We start from the raw sequence: 17,010 nt of genomic DNA, 5'->3' as shown, positions 1-17,010 counted from the left end.
TAGTTCAAGACATCATCATCAGCAGCAGTCTGATGAAGAACAAGAGCCGGATATTAATCAGAGCAGATTAAAAGACTAAAATAATGACTACACTGATATTTAGGTGAATAGATGTCTACTAAAATTCTCTGTGCATTCAGATGTGGATTTATTTAACTGAGCAAAATCCCAGTTAATAGAAGACTGGATTACCTGATTGGTGGGAATTTGATGGTTGCTTGATGAAGCATCTGAAGAATAAGACACAAAATATACAAAATATATCAAAATATACTAAAGGTGTTAGAACGTAGAAATTGCAATACTGTGAAGAATCCATGGAATAATTACACATCAGACATGAGCACCAAAGTGAAGTCTAGTATTGTCTGTATTGTAAAGATATAATGTCTTGAATAGATCATGACTCAAGATAAGTGTGGAGATTTATTTTACTGTAAACTTTTTTTCACAGCAATCTACTCAAGTACGTTGTGATATTAATAAAAATGTCCTTATGCTAGTACAAGTCGTTTAGAGTATGTTTGAACTCAGGAGATTGTGACCTCTGTTGGTGTTGTACAGTAAATCTTTCAGAAGTCAGAAACCAGGAAAACAGCCAACAGCCGGGTTGTAGAAGTATAGGAAATTTATTAAGTCAATGCAAATGGTGGAATAAACACAAAGAGGTGACACGCAGTGATAGTTTGATCATCAACGTTTTTATGTCTCCAGAGTATGTTTGGTATCTGGTCTTATTTTAGCCAGGTCTGATCTGACATATCATTAAAAACACACAGCCTAAGTACAAACATCTTTAAGAACCAGTACACTTTATGATAGATCAAACATATAGTAGGACGTCTTCTTAGTGATCATATTCAAAGAACAACACATTTACATGTCACACAGTTATAATATGTAAATCATCACAATCATATAGATTTGGGTACAATTAAAATCAACACAAGCAAATAAAGAAGAAAAACAAGGGAATCCCCCAGTGGTCAGGAGTGTTACTGCAGCACACTGCTGTAGAATCATTTTAATAAACAAATCAAATGAAGATTAAACTGAGCTCTCACTGTCAGTACTATTACACATGATGAAACTTTACTAACCTACAAATCTGCATAGTCAGAAACCCTAAGATTAATATAGTGATGGAAAATTGTTAGACTTAAATTCTAGATGGTAAAATGTGCCACATGATTCTGTACTGTACTTTAACTGTGTTGTTGCTAAATATGCAACAAATTTAACAAATAAATTTCATAAATTGTTAATTTTTAATTTTTAATAATTATTTAAAACTGACTCATGATTTTCCATTACAAATACACCAGGATGATCCTTTGTTCCCCAAAATCAAAAATCTGAAAGACATCAGTATGATATTGAAAGAAAAAAGAGAATGAAATCAGATGACTGAATTCTTGTGTTTTCTTTAGAAAGAAATCTCCTTGCTCACACGAGTAATGGCTTTGTTGATGCTGATTGAATCAAAGACAGAAATTAGAAAAACAAATAAAAATATGAATAAATTCCAGTTTAGAGTAAATACTGATAAAGCCATCACATACCTCTCAACATTCAGCCCAGACTCACACAGATTCACCAGAACCTGGAGATGTAGATGAGTGACAACATGCTAAAGAGACAGAGAGAGAGAGAGCGAGAGAGAGAGAGAGAGAGAGAGAGAGAGAGAGAGAGAGAGAGAGAGAGAGAGAGTTTAATCTTGACTATTGCACCTACAGTACAGCTGTTTCTTTTTTCACTGACCTTTATGTTCCTAATCCATTAAACTCCAGGTCGTGTTTGTTAATGAAATAAATCATGTTAACTCACCGGCTCCTTTTCCCAGCTGAAGAGATTGTTCTTAAAATGTTCAGCCACGACTTTGAGCTCGTACGTACGAGTCACCTCACGTTTTTCCCTCAGAGTTTGTGGGGCTTTCAGTTGCTCTGCAATCTTCTGCAGTGCTTCATCCATAGTCTTCCTCTTCTACAAATGTGATCATCATACACAATATTAATACAGCATTAATATCCAATCTATAAATCTAATATCTAATACAGAACCCTAACCCTGTTTAATTTGTGTTAATGTGTAATTCATCATTACAAAGTAAACTGTCATTTTTAACACTATTGTAATGTCACAAGTTTCTCATTAACCTGCAGTGACCAGGTGATTCTGCACCTTTTCTATTTAAACCCCAGAGCTAAATGTCATTATGTCATTAATATTTGATGTTAATTCTTGAAATCTAGGCGTGGTCGAGCATCGAGTGGTGAGGATCTCACACACACACACACACACACACACACACACACACACACACACACACACACACACTCTCATCTGGATACCTGACCCGATCTCATCCACATAACAAATGTCACCTGTATGTAGCAGGTGTGGGTGGGGCTTAGCATTTGAATTGCAGAGTTTGATTAAAAAATTGTGTAAAAGTTGCTGTAAAAGTTTCCTTACGCTTCTTTAAAGAGTTTACACTTCTTCATGTGACAACAAAAACTAACTCACTAATAGATATTAAATGTTATTTTAAACTGACAGTATGGTGTCATTTATTAAATAAAGAAAATGTAATCATTGTAAAGTTTCTGTTGTGTTATAGGAATTAAACACTTTAGGGACATGGTGTTACTTCATCACTAAATTCATCAATATTTCTAGATTTCTGTAAATCTGCTTTATTACAATCTCCAATGTTAACAGTTCTACACAAATAAAACTGAATATTTCACTGTAACATCACACAGTTTATTAGGTTCATATTTCCTTTATTTTCTACTCAGAATGAAGAACTTTAAATAAACTGCAGTTCAGTAGAAGTGGAAGTGGTTTACTCACTCGTATAAGATCATCATATTGTCTTTCCAGGATCTTTTTTTTTTCAGCGTCCTTTTCATTTGTAATCCTGTTTTTTTTTATTAGCAGTGGAATCTCTATGGTGTCTATCAGGTCAGTCACTGTGAAGTCAGTAGGTGGGACTGGTCCGGCTCTTGTGACAGGGGTGGGTGATTTACAAAGGACTTCACTCAACATTATTTTAGATATGTTCTAAATAATGTTGAGAAAGAATAAAATAGAAATGAACATTTCACTAAATAAAATAAAATACAGTAAGAATTTAAATGTTGAATCATACTTTATGATTCGTTTTACTGATAAAACACAAACCTTTGCAATGGTAAATCATTTGCTTATTAGTTGAATTTGTTTTTAGTGACCCATTGTTTAAGTTTTTTTAAAGTAATTCTTCACTTTATTGATTAATTGGCCATCCATTCATTGTGAAATGACTAAGGCTTTAAAATACTATATAAATATATATAAAACATACCATGTTACCGTAGTTACAAGGCGTCTGAGACTTTTTAGTACGTCTCGCAAAGTCACTGACTTTTTCGTTCAGGTAGGAAAACTGATCTCCAAATGAAGTCATGGTAAGTTTTACCTTTAGAAAAAAGACAAAAATGTGAAAAAATTAATAAACATTTCCAAATATATATTTCCATATATATCTATATGTGTATTCATCTATATAACACTAACAGTCTCAGTGTGATGTAGCCAGTAAGCAGTGAAGACATCAGAAAGAAAAGTGTTTAATCCTTTGTCATAGAAACAAGCATAGCTTTTTTCAACAGGACTGCATGCTGCAACTGCATAAACTGAAAGAAAAACATAAAAGACTTTTAGATTTCTTCTTCTTCCGCAAACATCATTGTCCACAGAGATTCCTGTCTGGCTTCATCTGTCAAACTGTCCATCACCACAGCAAACAAGAAGGGACTCAAAGCCGATCCTTGATGTAGCCCCACCTCCACTTTGAACTCCTCTGTCTAACCTACAGCACATCTCACTGCTGTCATACTCCTCTCATACATATCCTGAACTACACTGATGTACTTCTCTTCCACTCCTGACATCCTCATACAGTACCATATCTCCTCTCTTGGCACCCTGTCATACGCTTTCTCTAAATCCACAAAGACGCTGTGCAGCTCCTCCTGACCGTCTCTGTACTTCTCCATTAACATTCTCAAAGTAAAACTTGCATCACTCATGCTCTTTCTGGGCATGAAGCCATACTGCTGCTCACAAATATTCACTTCCTTTCTTAGCCCAGCTTCCACTACTCTTTCCCATAGCTTTATTGTGTGGTTCATCAACTTTATACCTCTGTAGGTGCTACAACTCTGTACATCACCCTTGTTCTTAAAGATCAGCACTAGAACACTTCTCTTCCTTTCCTCAGGTATCTTCTCACTCTCTAAAATCCTGTTGAACAATCTAACAATCTAAAAACTCCACTGCTGTCTCTCCTATACACTTCCACACCTGCACAGATATGTCATCTGGACCAACAGCCTTTCCACTTTTGATTCTCCTCAGATCCTTCCTCACCTTATCCTTTCAAATCTTTGCTATTTCCTGTTCTACAATATTCACCTTTTCCCCCTGTCCTTCCCTCATTATTTTCCTTATTCATCAGCTCTTCAAAATACTCTGCACATTCTCCTCACCTGTCAGCACCTTTCCATCTTTATCTTTAATAACTCTTATCTGTTACACATCCTTCCCATCTCAAGCTCTCTGTCTCACTAATCTGTACAAGTCTCTCGCCTTCCATCATGTCTAACCTGGCGTACAACTCTTAGTATGCTTTCTATTTGGCCTTTGTCACATCCCTCTTCACTCTGTGCTGCAATTCCTTGTAATTCTGTTACACTGAACTTTCTTCAGTCCTTTCTTCGTCCCACTTCTACAGCCTCTTCCTCTGAACACTGTCCTGTACTTCCTCGTTCCACCACCATTTTTCATTATCTTCATTTCTCCTTACAATGGACACACCTAGCACCCTCCTACCTGTCTCCCTGATCATTTCTGCTGTAGTTTCTCAGTCAACTGGAATCTCTTCCTGACAACCCAAAGCTTGTCTCTGAATTCCTCATGACATTCTTTCTTTCTCAACTTCCACCACTTGGTCTTCTTTCATCTCCTTTCTAATCCAACAGTAGCACAATTTGGCGGTCATTGTTAATACGGGCCTTGACTGATCCATTATGGAATTCACACTGACGACGCTCATGTTTAAATTTGCCACGTTTTATGCCAGATGCCCTTCCTGAAGCAATTCTCCCTATTTATCTGGGCTTGGGATCGGCACAGAAATCATTGGTTTGCAACCCGTGTGTCGAGATTAAGGGACTTTTAGACAAATGAGAATAATAAAAATAACTCAATTATATTTAAATAATTTGTACTAACCTTTGTTGTCCTTCAACTGATCCAGCATTGATCCAGAACGACACGCTTCTATATAAATCACCATCTACAATCATTGACCAGGATTTAAACAAATTCTGATTGCGAGCTCGACAAACATGAGACTTTCCAGTCATCATCACACACTTGTTTAGGGACACGTGTACACCTACACATTCAGGTAATAATCTAATCAGCCAATCATGAGGCAGTATGTAAATAATATATAAATCACACAGATACAAGTCAAGAGTTTATAATAGACTTTCTGTACAATTTTGACAATACGTATTTGTTTGTTAATTTACATATCTATTGAAACTGTATATTTTCATATACATATGTATATTCAGAAGATTTAAACATTGACGCTATAGGAATGCTTCTTTGAGGAAGTGGTGTCTGAAGCACTGTGAATTACTCCAGCTTTTATTTGTCTGGAGGAAGCAGGAGTGGATGCCCGGGTTACATACATAAACTGGTGTAGTTCCTTTTCGAGGGAACTCAACACTTTGTCAGAGTTCGAGCAGCCTGGGAATAGAATATCAATAGCCCTACAGGACTTGGGACCCTAGAGTGGGGTCTAGGTCCTGGTTATAGAACCTAATAAAGGTGTGTGGAGAGGACCACCCTGCCACAGCACAAACATCTTTAAGGTGAACACCCCTGGCTAAGGCACTGGACAAGGCGATAACTCTAGTGGAGTGAGCACTGATGCCAAGAGGCAAAGCAAGACCATGCACCTCATAGGCCTGGTTAATGGCCTCCACTACCCAGTGCACCAGGCACTGTCTGGAAACAAGATTACCCCTTTTCTGGCTTCCAAAACAGAAAACAAAGGGTGGACGGGTTATGCCACAAACTCGAGCGGTGGGCATGAGACCTCAAGGCCCTTACTGGGCATAGCAAATGCAGCCTTCTTGTTCTGTCGACTCATGGGGAAGAAGATAGTTGGCCTGCAGGATGATTGGAGAACCCGCCATTCTGGGCACCTTAGGGACATATCCTGCCATGGGGTGCAGGATAGCCTTGGACCTGCCAGGGGCAAATTCTAGGCAGGCAGGGGTGATCGACACAGCCTGCAAATCTCCCACTCCTCCCATAGAGAGGTCCCAGGAAGGAAGGTGCTGTCTGCAGGAAGGCCTCAGCTGCCTAACACCACGCAGAAAGTGAGAGACCAGAGGGTGCCTACCCAAGAAAGCCCCGAGAACAGGTTCATGGCTCACAGCAATGGCATCCACATACACCTTTAAAGTCTGACCTTCTGACCACAAATGAGCTCTTTTAGCAGGTCAGCTTGGTATGCAAAACTGTGCAGCACTGCACCAGCTTAACCTACAGAATTGTAGGCCTTCCGTAAAAGGCTGAGGAGAATAAGCAGGCAGAATATGGGTCATTACACAGCCTCAACACCACAGTGTAGAGGTCTGCAAAACTGAGAGACGCATGAACAGAGGTGGAAGGTGGTAGCATTTATGAAACTCAGAGCAGACAACGCTAACCTCTCATATGACCATTCTAAGCTAAGCTTAGTAACAGCATGTGTGATCACCTCTAAAAGCTAGTCAAAAAACAGAGAATGCGGTTTCCATCCAACTGCTGCTTGCTCCTCATTGACCGCATCGAACTCCTCAGAGTCCGATGTAGAAAAATACATTAATAATAATTCCACACTCGAGAAATCAACAAAGTGAGTTCCCAAAACCGAAGCGGAAAAATGAAAGCCAGGAACTTGGCTGGAGTACAGGTAACCAAGTGCGTATTGAGTTTAGGGACAAAGTGCAATAATAGTTCTTCGTTCAAGTCAAGAGAAATCGTAAAGTGAGCTCCCAGGGTTGAAGCAAAGATATCAGAGTCAGCAGAGAGGGCGAGAAAAAGGGCTCACCCTTCCCGCCTTCCTTTTTCACTTAATTAACCTGCAACCTTCATGACCGAAGCTGCCTCAAGAGACACAGAACTCCTGCCTGGAATGCAGCCAGCAAAAGCGAAGATTGCGAAAAGCAATCGCTCATAAAAAATCTTCTTTTGCCCTTGTCTTAGACAACAAGACAGGCAATGGACATTAACATACAGAGAGTTTGTCTTGAAGACAAGAAGCTAGAGTAATGTGACATAGATGCCCTTATATAGACTCTCCTTTTATCGCTTAGTCACGTCTCAATCCTGAGCCATTAAATTGGCATGTGTGCGCACAGAGCTTTAGACACCACCTCCTCAAAGAAGCGTTCCCATAGCCTCAGCCATGACACAGCGTCGAGTTCCCTCAAAAGGGAAATCAACAGCACTGTGGTGCAATCTGTGATATTATTGTTCTATTATATGTTTTAACAGAAAACAGAAATATGAAATAGAAATAACATAATGAAATAAATTTATATATGCTTTAAAATACATACCTTTGAAAATTTGCCTGCCTTTGACATTTCTGTCACTGTGTTAATGAGGTCATGTGCATAAAGCTGTAACAGAAAACATATGATTATTACTAATCCTGATCTCAGTATTATATGGTTCTTAATATATAGAGACCTCTTGAGTCCAGTTCCTTCATTATTCATATACAGTTGTGCTAAAATGTTTGCATACCCTGAAAGAAACTGTTAAACATTGTTTTTCAAATGAATGGCAATGTTTAACAATTTATTTCAGTGTATGTAAACATTTTCAAATATTTTGTACCACCTATAAAGAAAGATTATAATTTTAATGGTAGGTTTATTTTAACAGTGAGAGACTAAAAAACATCAAAAAGATTCAGAAAAACACATTTAAAATAAAGTTATAAATTGATTTACATTTGTGAAATAAGTAATTCAGGCTGATTTTAAATGTGCTTTATAAATAAAATTGAACTGAACTGAATTGAAATAAGTATTTGATTCCCTATCAACCAGCAATATTTCTGGCTCCCGGGTGTCTTTTATATACGTAATGAGCTGAGATTAGGAGGACTGTTTTAAAGGTAAATGTCCTGTCCCTTATCTATCCAAGAAAGAACGAGTACAGGACTGCCTGAAGTTCACCAATGAACATCTGAATGATTCAGAGAAGAACTGGGTAAAAGTGTTGTGGTCAAATGTGACCAAAATCGAGCTCTTTGGCATCAACTTAACTCACCATTTTTGGAGAAGGAGGAATGCAGCCTATGACCTCCGTCAAACATGGAGGTGGAACTATTATGCTTTGTATTGTTTTTCTGCTAAGGGGACAGGACAACGTCACTGCATCAAAAGGACTCTGGATGGGGCCATGTACCTTTAAATCTTGGGTGAGAACCTCCTTCCCTTAACCAGGGCATTGATAATGTGTTGTGGATGGGTATTCCAGCATGACAAGTGACCTAGCCAGTCTCCAGATCTTAATCCCATAGAAAATCTGTGCCAGGAGCTGAACTTTAAACTTTAATGACTTGAAGAGGATCTGCAAAGAGGAGTGGGACAAAACTACAAGAAAAGTCTGACCTCTGTAATTGGCAACAAGGGTTTTGCCACCAAGTATTAAGTCATGATTTGAGATGAGGTCAAGTGAGATAAACTGATGGCAAGATGAATGCAGCATGTTATCAGAAAATAATGCCAATTTCCATTCTAAAGCATGAAAGCTGCACATGGGACAATCTCAGATGTTCCATCATGACAATGATACAAAGTCAGGGCTGTCAAGTGTCACACATTGAGAGTGACAGTCACGCATTTTGGTCTTTTGTCACGTTCTCCCACCACACATCGTATTTCTCACGCAGAAAAACGTTTTGACTATTTATCATATATTTAATAAGCCGCAGCGCCCAAAATGTATCAGTCCGCACCGCTATCTCTATGGAACCGGGCAGGAATCAACCGCGTCTCAGTTCTTAGTCGAGCCTGACACTTATCAGCCAATCAAAAAAAGAGGCTACACAATAGCCAATCAGAAAATAGCACTTTCTGGGTAAGATTTAACGCAACAACCAATTAAAAAACCAAAAAAAACATTCATTAGGGAGGAGATTTTCAATGGTCAAAACAAAACAATCATGTCCCTAAAAATGTCTGGACTTGAGCCGAATCTGTTGTCACACTTGCCTGTCTTCAAAACTTGAGAGCCCTGCAAAGTACAAGACAAGGTTGAACCTCCAATGGCTACAGCAGAAAAAGGTGAAGGTTCTGGAGGCCATCACAGTTTCATGTGATCTAAATATCATTCAGCCACTTTGGGGGGATCATAAACATGCAGTTTGTGTAGGACAACCAAAATGTTTACAGGAACTGGAGTCATTTTGCCAAGAAGAATAGGTAGCTCTACCACCTGAGAGAATTAAGGACCTCATGCGCAATTATTACAAAAGACTGCATGCTATCATTGCTGCTAAAGGGGGAAACACACCATATTAATAACTAAAGGTATGCAAACTTTTGAACAGGAATTATTTTCTTTTTTGTTATGTTTTGTTTCATGATTGTTCGATTCTTTTATGCCGAACACATTAACTTGAGTATTATAAGAAATGAAAACAATTGTTTTGCCTTCTCACTCATGTTTTCTTTAAAAATGGTTCACATCCTGCAAATTTTCCGCAAAGTATGGAAACTTTTGAGCACAACTGTAACGGCGCTCAGCTAAGTGTTTTTGCAAACTTTTGTTTAACTCACAAATTTGACTTTTTTTTAACAATTGTCTTGTTCTTTATGCCAACAAAGTTAAATATAAAGGACAGTTTTAGACATCTAGATCATCACCTATAAACCAAAATAATATTTAAACATCTGATCTTCCTGGACCTTAGACTGCCAAACCCCATCCTCTGTCACTTCACACAACTCTGGACAACTAACTTCTGTTCTTACTTCACATCACTAAAGAATAATGATTTCTTCTCTACAATATCAGGAGGTCTGTCTCTGAACACCATCCAACTTCTTTGTCTGATCCAGAATGCAGCTTAATCCTCATTACAAGCACTCAACTCTAAATGCAGTAGAGAAAGAGATAATTTACTAAACTTACTGTAGAATTTGGAAATTTGAAGATACCAAGACCTCCATGGTCTGATAGGTAGATGAACACAGTATCATTTTTACCACTGAAAGAGAAGATAATCAAAATAATAAAAGTCTATTTGTATTTTCAAACACATTGTATACACTCATGTATATTGACAGATTTATTGTTATTTTTAATGTCTACTAGAATAAACAGAAGGTTTGGAGCTGATTTGAAGTGAAATATTTGTATTTGGAATCTGTTGCTGTTAACTTTCTACAGAACAGTCAGTGCTGGGAATCAGACCATCATTAGGCTGAAAAATCACACAAAACCTTGAAAAAAATCACTGGTGAACTCAAGAAGGGACCCCAGAAGGGCTTATTGCAATATTAACACCACTGGAAAGTCTCAAAAACTGGGAAAGCAGAGGAGAGTTTGCCCCAAATGTCTAAAAATAATCCTGTACAAATCTGAAACAACAAAGTAAGCAGTACTGGATCAATACTGGATCAATACTGGATCAATACTGGATGTAGAAACTACATCACACTACCTGAGCACTACTTAGACAAGGCCCTTCCTCAAAACCCAGCATACAAACACCACACAGTCAAGAAGCAGAGTGGCAGCGATTAGAAATAGCCAAAATAGTCAAAATCATTCTTCAGTATTTCACAAAGCTGGTTGAAACTTACACAAACACTTACTGCAGCAGGAGAGTTTATAAACTAGTCTGAAGAAGTTTTTTATGAATGTGAACAAAAAATATTTTCACATTTAAGATTTTGTTAAGATCATATTTCTTTATATATTTTTTATATAAAACAATGGCTGAATGAACCTGAACAATATAAAAAGTAAAATTGACCTACAGTAATGGACATAAATACCTTTGTATGACTTTTTTTGCTCCTGTTTTCTTGACAGCAGATGAATCTCCACGCAGTACAGCAAGAAAGTTGTCAGCTGTAACATCCTGATAATGGACCATTTAAAAAGGTATTTACATCATCATCATTTAGCAGACACCCTTAGCTAGAGCGACTTACATTTTATCTCATACAACTGAGCAATTGAGGGATAAAGGCCTTGCTCAGGGGCCCAGCAGTGGCAGCTTGGTAGACATAGGAATCGAACTCACAACCTTCCGATTGGTAGCCCAACATTTTAACCACTAGGCTACCACATCTACCAAAAGGTAGATTCCAAATCACAAAAAAGGAAAAACAATAAAGTATAATGTGAGTATTTAATGTTTGTGTGTATAGAATACATTACCGCTTTAGTGTAGTCCGTTGGAACCCCAGTGTAAACATTAGGTCCATTTGGTACATTAATGATTTTACCCTTATCAGGGTTACTGCAGAAAAATATCACATTTTATTATGAATATTTATTCATCATATCATTATATAACTGGTGACACAGTGATACAGTGAGTAGCTCTGACACCTCACAGACCCACATACAGCTCCATAAGGTACTGACTATGTGGAACCTACTTTTTTTTAGGTTCTCCAGACTTCTTGTGCCGTAAAGTCATGCCAGTTGATGGACTGGATTAGATAAATTGCCACTGAGGGTGAATGAATGTGTAAATGTGTGTCTGTTGCCCTGTGATGGACTGGTGTTTCAACTAATGTGAGTTTTCCAACCTCATTCCAGCATTACAGAGAGAGACAAAATACCAATTGTGGTACCAAACAAACATCTAACCTCAGGTGTCACCAAAAAGTAAACCATTTCCACTGAATTTCCAATCAATCCCAAAAAATGAAATACGCTTCAGGAACAAGGTGAAGAAAAAATAAGTGCACCCTATAATTCAGTAACACGTAGAGGTCCATTTATTAACAATAACATGAAGTATGAAGTTTTTCAGACTCTCACTTTGGTTTGGAGAAATCTCTCACTCTTTTTTACAACATTTCTTTGGTTCAGTTGCTCTTAAGTGCTACAGCATTTCCATATGATTAAGGTCTAGACATTGGGAAGATTGTCAACTGTCTTGAAGGGTCTCTATTTGGAAACAAGTCTTCTAACTGTGAAATAGTGAATTTCAAATTGTGTAGAACCTTATAAAGGTCTTCTATATAGAGAGAGTCAGACTTAAGATTAACTAATCTTGTGCTTTCATTAGGAAATCGTGGTTGTTAATTATTCTTTTATTGATTGTGGTAGCAATCATTAAATTGAATTGAGTTGAAGTGAATTAAATTGAACAATTTTTTCCCACCTGATTTCTAAATGTTGGTTTCATTTTTGTGAAACAAAATCACTACAAATTTTAAAGAAGTTGGTGAGGACCACACATGAATAAGGACATACTTCTGCAATCTTGTTGTAGATCCAACAAAATGATCCTGTTGATGGAAAATTTTTAATTATACTTCTAAACTGTAAAACTCACCGTATATGATTAGCGATGTCGTCATACATCATCACCACCATCTGATCATCTGGAATCCCATTCTGGTGCATGACTTGGTAAGCGTGACACACATCGGCCTGCAACAGAAAATATAGTTAGGGATTTTTTTTTAACAAAAGAAAATGTAACAGAATGTCGCATGTATTCTATTTTTGTATTACAAAATACTTTAGAATATTTTTGTTTGTCATCAACCTATTTACAAAAACCCTGTAAAAACAAGCCTATGATTTTAATATTCTCACCTGATGCCTGTAGTTTGTCCAACCTGTAGAACCCGCTGCCAGGAGAACCCAGTGTTTGCTTTTGCCTGCTGCCATTTCAACTACAAAGTTCCTACAAAGCAGAAAATTATTATTTGTCACTGGACCAACAAAACTGAGTATTGCTAATTAAAATAAAATAAACACATCATATTTATTGTGCCCCACTTCTGACGAATTCTGTATTATCACTGGTCAAAAGGTGTCGATTAATCTTCTACTGTATAACAACAGCTTTGACATTAGAGAGAAGAGAAGCTGGTGAAGAAACGATGAAGGATTTAAAGCTGTTAATGGAAGTGAGAACAGGAACTAACCTGTTTCATAAACATGAAATGTCAATATAAACAGATAAAAAGTAGATTCATTAATCAAAAAAAATATATATATATTTCTTGCCAAATTTTTGTTATTAATGGAATACACTTGTTATGGGAAAATAATGTACTTTATTGTAGTACTGTGGTGATTTATTTTATAATCATTAAATACTTCAAATTCTCATACAACCTGTTTATAAAAGTCTTAAGATTATGTTTATCACTCAGTATTTTACTGTAACTTTATCACATACTGTGTCTTATTACTTACAAAAGAATTCACTTAGCTTTCATTTAATTAAAGCTTTCTGTTAATAAACTGTAAATAAAACCTTTTCACTTTAATTGGATTATTAGTGTTAAAACAGAAGTAATGTGTTAGTTCTTACCTTGGTTCTTTCTCTCCTGCGTCTGTTTCAGCTCTCTCTTAGTTAGAACTGAAGTGTCCTGAAGAGGTGCGCTGGGGTATTTATTATCAGGGGTTTCGTGAGACATACTGTCATTTGCAACTAAAGGAAGATTTCCAGTGAACTAGGAGTTCAAAAGAATTATTGAGAAATTCAAATGCAAACTCAGTCACACCCATTTTCCGTTTTAATGTTGTTCACAGCATTGAGATACATGAGTCACGTTAATGAGGGTTTATATAAAGCTGTGAAAGCTTGGCTGAAATTACATGTTAATATATTACTTATACCTGTTAATATGTCCAAGCTCAACAATCACATCCTACAAGTGACTTAATAACTTTATTAATTTTATTAAAATACAGCTGTTTCTGTAAAACTTTAACAACTGTTCTCAGACCAGTCCTTCACACTTACTGGTTTATCATCTAGGATCAACACTGATTGATGTAGTATGTGAACCACAGTCAGAACCATCACAGACAAAAGGAGTATCAGACGCTCATTAACATAGAGAGTGTAACCTTGTTAACATTAAAAACTTGAAGTCATGATTCCAGCAGTATTTAAGACTTGCTGTTTGAATGTCTGTGGTTAAGTCCTCACTGAACCTGAGGTACTCCTACATGTCTTAGGTCTGAGATACTGCAGATAAATGTCTTTAGCAGGATGTGTGCTAGTAAAATATATTGGTTAAGAAAAACAAACAAGAAGGAAGTGCTGGGGTGTTATTAGTGTATTACAGATTGTTGTTGGTGGTTGCTATGTGATCCTGGGTGATATGTGATCCTGGGTGAAGAACTGAAGTGATTGTAAATTTCTTCAGAAAGAAATCTCCTGGATCACGTGATCAGTGGCTTCAGTTATGCTGAGACAAACAACAACATCAGACAGGACTGAACAAGTTTAATTAAATACGTCTTTTATTCTAGTGACATGAATCTGTTTCATCTGTTTCAATCCGTTTCTCTTTGCCCTCCTGTGACTGGTATTTAGTGTAATACACAGATGCCAGATTTCACTTTGGATTCGTTTGAAGTAATAAAAAACTTTATAAGGAAACAAGAGCAATAATAAAGGACTCTGTGTCCTTCATGAAGCATTATATTAGTTATTTATTATTTAGTTAATTTATAAGTTATTTACATTAAATCCTAGAATAAATGTTTAACCAAAATTTTATCAATATAGTATCAAAACTACAGTATATTTCCATCTAAATACATTCATGTGAATCTGTAAATATTAGGGCTTTAAACAAACTGCATCTCAGTAGAAGTGGAAGTGACTTACTCACTCTTTTAAGATAATTATTTTTAGTTTGAATTAGCAGTGGAACTTCTGTAGTGTCTATCACCTCAGACACTTGTCAGTAAGCTGGGATGATCTGAACCCCCTGAAAGAGTCGTGTGTGATTCACCAAGAAATTTGTTGAAAATTAATATACAATTAATTAATGTTCTAAAATTAAAGAAAATAATTAAATAGACTTCAACATTTCATTAGATAAAATGAAATACTTTAAGCATTTAAACATTGTTGGTGAGTAATTTTTTTGTTGATAAAATGCTTTTTCATGTTTCAAGAAATGCTTTAATTAATTTGTATTAGATATGACAAAGACTTACAAATGAATATAAAATATGACAATTATTTTTAATAAAGCATGTCAACATAACATTTTAATAAAGCATGTCAACATAATTACACAGCATCTGAGAGTCAGGTAGAAAAACTGATAAACAAATAATCTAAATATTTACTGTATATTATTTATTATATTTCCATATGAGTCTTCATCATATATAACAATAACTCTCATGATAAGTATTTAATATGTTGTCATAATAAGAATCACAGCTTTTTTTCCTCAGGCTTTTAGTAACTTGACCATGAATACTGACCCAGTGGAAACCCAATGAACAATTTTGGTGCAAACAGGAGAGTCAGGGCAGGCATTTATTTCTGAAGTGAATTAGGCAGCTGTGGTTTTATGTTTTTTTTGCATACAATCCAGGTTAGTACCCAGACATCCCTTTTAGAGAGCTTCCTTCTGTTACTCCTGTTGGATGTGGTTTGTCATTCATGGTAGTCCGGATTATCCTGGATGTTGTGACTCTCGATACACTACAAAAACTTGCTGTTTCATCTTTTGGACTTCAATATGTCTCCCATTACGGTGTGTGGCAGAATTTTATGTACAGCTCTGCTGTTTCTCTGCTAATTCAACCTTCATGCTTAGCTCTTACTTATCAGATTGTGAAATCAGTGAAGATTGGCCACCAGGCCATGCAAATATAGATGCGAAACCACCAACACGTTATTGGCCAGTGGATTTATGTAATGATTGGGGTGTAGGAGAGGACATGTAGCTAAGGACTGGATGTAGGTGAGGATGGGGATTTACGCATGGCAAAGGATCTATTTGAGGATTGGTAAGCACAGTGATTCAGGAGGGGGCAGGGATGTAGGAGACTGTTACGACCCTGAGTTAAGTCTAGGGGGTTCTCAGGGTCGCAACTGGCGATTACCGAGCTGGCTGTGGAAAGGATGGAAAAGGCTAATCGGTTGCATACACAATTAACCATCAACAGTAATAACATAGGCGGACACAATACTTGTGATGATTTTTCTTTACTGTACTGTACAATGTGACATCAATCTTATTTACAATAATATATACAAAAATATACAAAATGGTTTAGAACTACTACCACAGACAGGACTGGACAATGGTGGCACCAGAGAAAAGAAACATCTACAAACAAGTAAAACTGAAATCCGAACTACGCTATACTTCTCTTGCTAACTAAAATACAGGGGGAGACACCCACCCCTTACCTTACCATATCTTGACAGAGTTTAGGTGAAACATCAGACATGATCTTTACCCTTGGACTTTTCAATGACATTCATTAACTAAAAGAGAAGAATAAAACTAAACAAAGCTAATTTAACCATCTACATTTGTCAATGCCAGAGTATAGTCAGTTTGAATTGTATCAGGTGGAAAGTCCATGTGATTGCAATGGAGGAAAAAGTTATGGCTCTTGAGAATAAATGTGAAGATCTAGAAGGTAGATCTCGCCGCAATAACATCCGTATAATCGGGTTATCTGAGCAATGTGGCACGGTTACCGCGGCATCTACCTCCGCTTTGCTTAAGGAAGCGCTTAACTTGGATAAAGCACCTCTTATTGATCGTGCTCATCGATCCTTAAACCCCAAGCCCAAACCTGGAGAGCGGCCACGTACAATAATAGCCCATTTACATTATTACGCAGACTGTGTCGACATCCTTCAACGTGCCAGGACCCAGCAGCGAATCAAGATTGGGGACTCTCCAT

General features: G+C 37.0%; 1 protein-coding gene across 2 annotated transcripts in view; it reads right to left on the bottom strand.

Moving 5' to 3' along the window:
* LOC132861792 (legumain-like) overlaps nt 1-13,749 on the bottom strand; it is a 196,094-nt gene extending 182,345 nt beyond the window's left edge. The window contains exons 1-14 of one of the 2 annotated variants that reach the window (XM_060893366.1): nt 13,646-13,749; nt 12,919-13,009; nt 12,653-12,750; nt 11,521-11,602; nt 11,133-11,218; nt 10,264-10,339; nt 7,674-7,736; nt 5,281-5,344; nt 3,562-3,680; nt 3,350-3,463; nt 2,857-3,066; nt 1,828-1,983; nt 1,563-1,630; nt 796-1,472 (exon numbers count right to left, since the gene is read on the bottom strand). In XM_060893366.1, coding sequence (XP_060749349.1) covers nt 1,427-1,472; nt 1,563-1,630; nt 1,828-1,983; nt 2,857-3,066; nt 3,350-3,463; nt 3,562-3,680; nt 5,281-5,344; nt 7,674-7,736; nt 10,264-10,339; nt 11,133-11,218; nt 11,521-11,602; nt 12,653-12,750; nt 12,919-12,993 — 1,257 coding nt within the window. In that variant the 5' untranslated portion in view covers nt 12,994-13,009; nt 13,646-13,749 and the 3' untranslated portion in view covers nt 796-1,426. Of the gene's footprint in view, nt 1-795; nt 1,473-1,562; nt 1,631-1,827; nt 1,984-2,856; nt 3,067-3,349; nt 3,464-3,561; nt 3,681-5,280; nt 5,345-7,673; nt 7,737-10,263; nt 10,340-11,132; nt 11,219-11,520; nt 11,603-12,652; nt 12,751-12,918; nt 13,010-13,645 lie in introns of those variants that run through there. The other variant, XM_060893358.1, reaches the window with a different exon arrangement.
* Nucleotides 13,750-17,010: the final 3,261 nt, after the last annotated feature.

This window comes from Tachysurus vachellii, chromosome 2 (genome assembly GCF_030014155.1).
Source record: "Tachysurus vachellii isolate PV-2020 chromosome 2, HZAU_Pvac_v1, whole genome shotgun sequence".
In the NCBI taxonomy this organism is placed as follows: domain Eukaryota; kingdom Metazoa; phylum Chordata; class Actinopteri; order Siluriformes; family Bagridae; genus Tachysurus; species Tachysurus vachellii.
The sequence above is the reverse complement of the archived record's forward strand: the minus strand, read 5'-3'. Positions and strand labels throughout refer to the sequence as shown.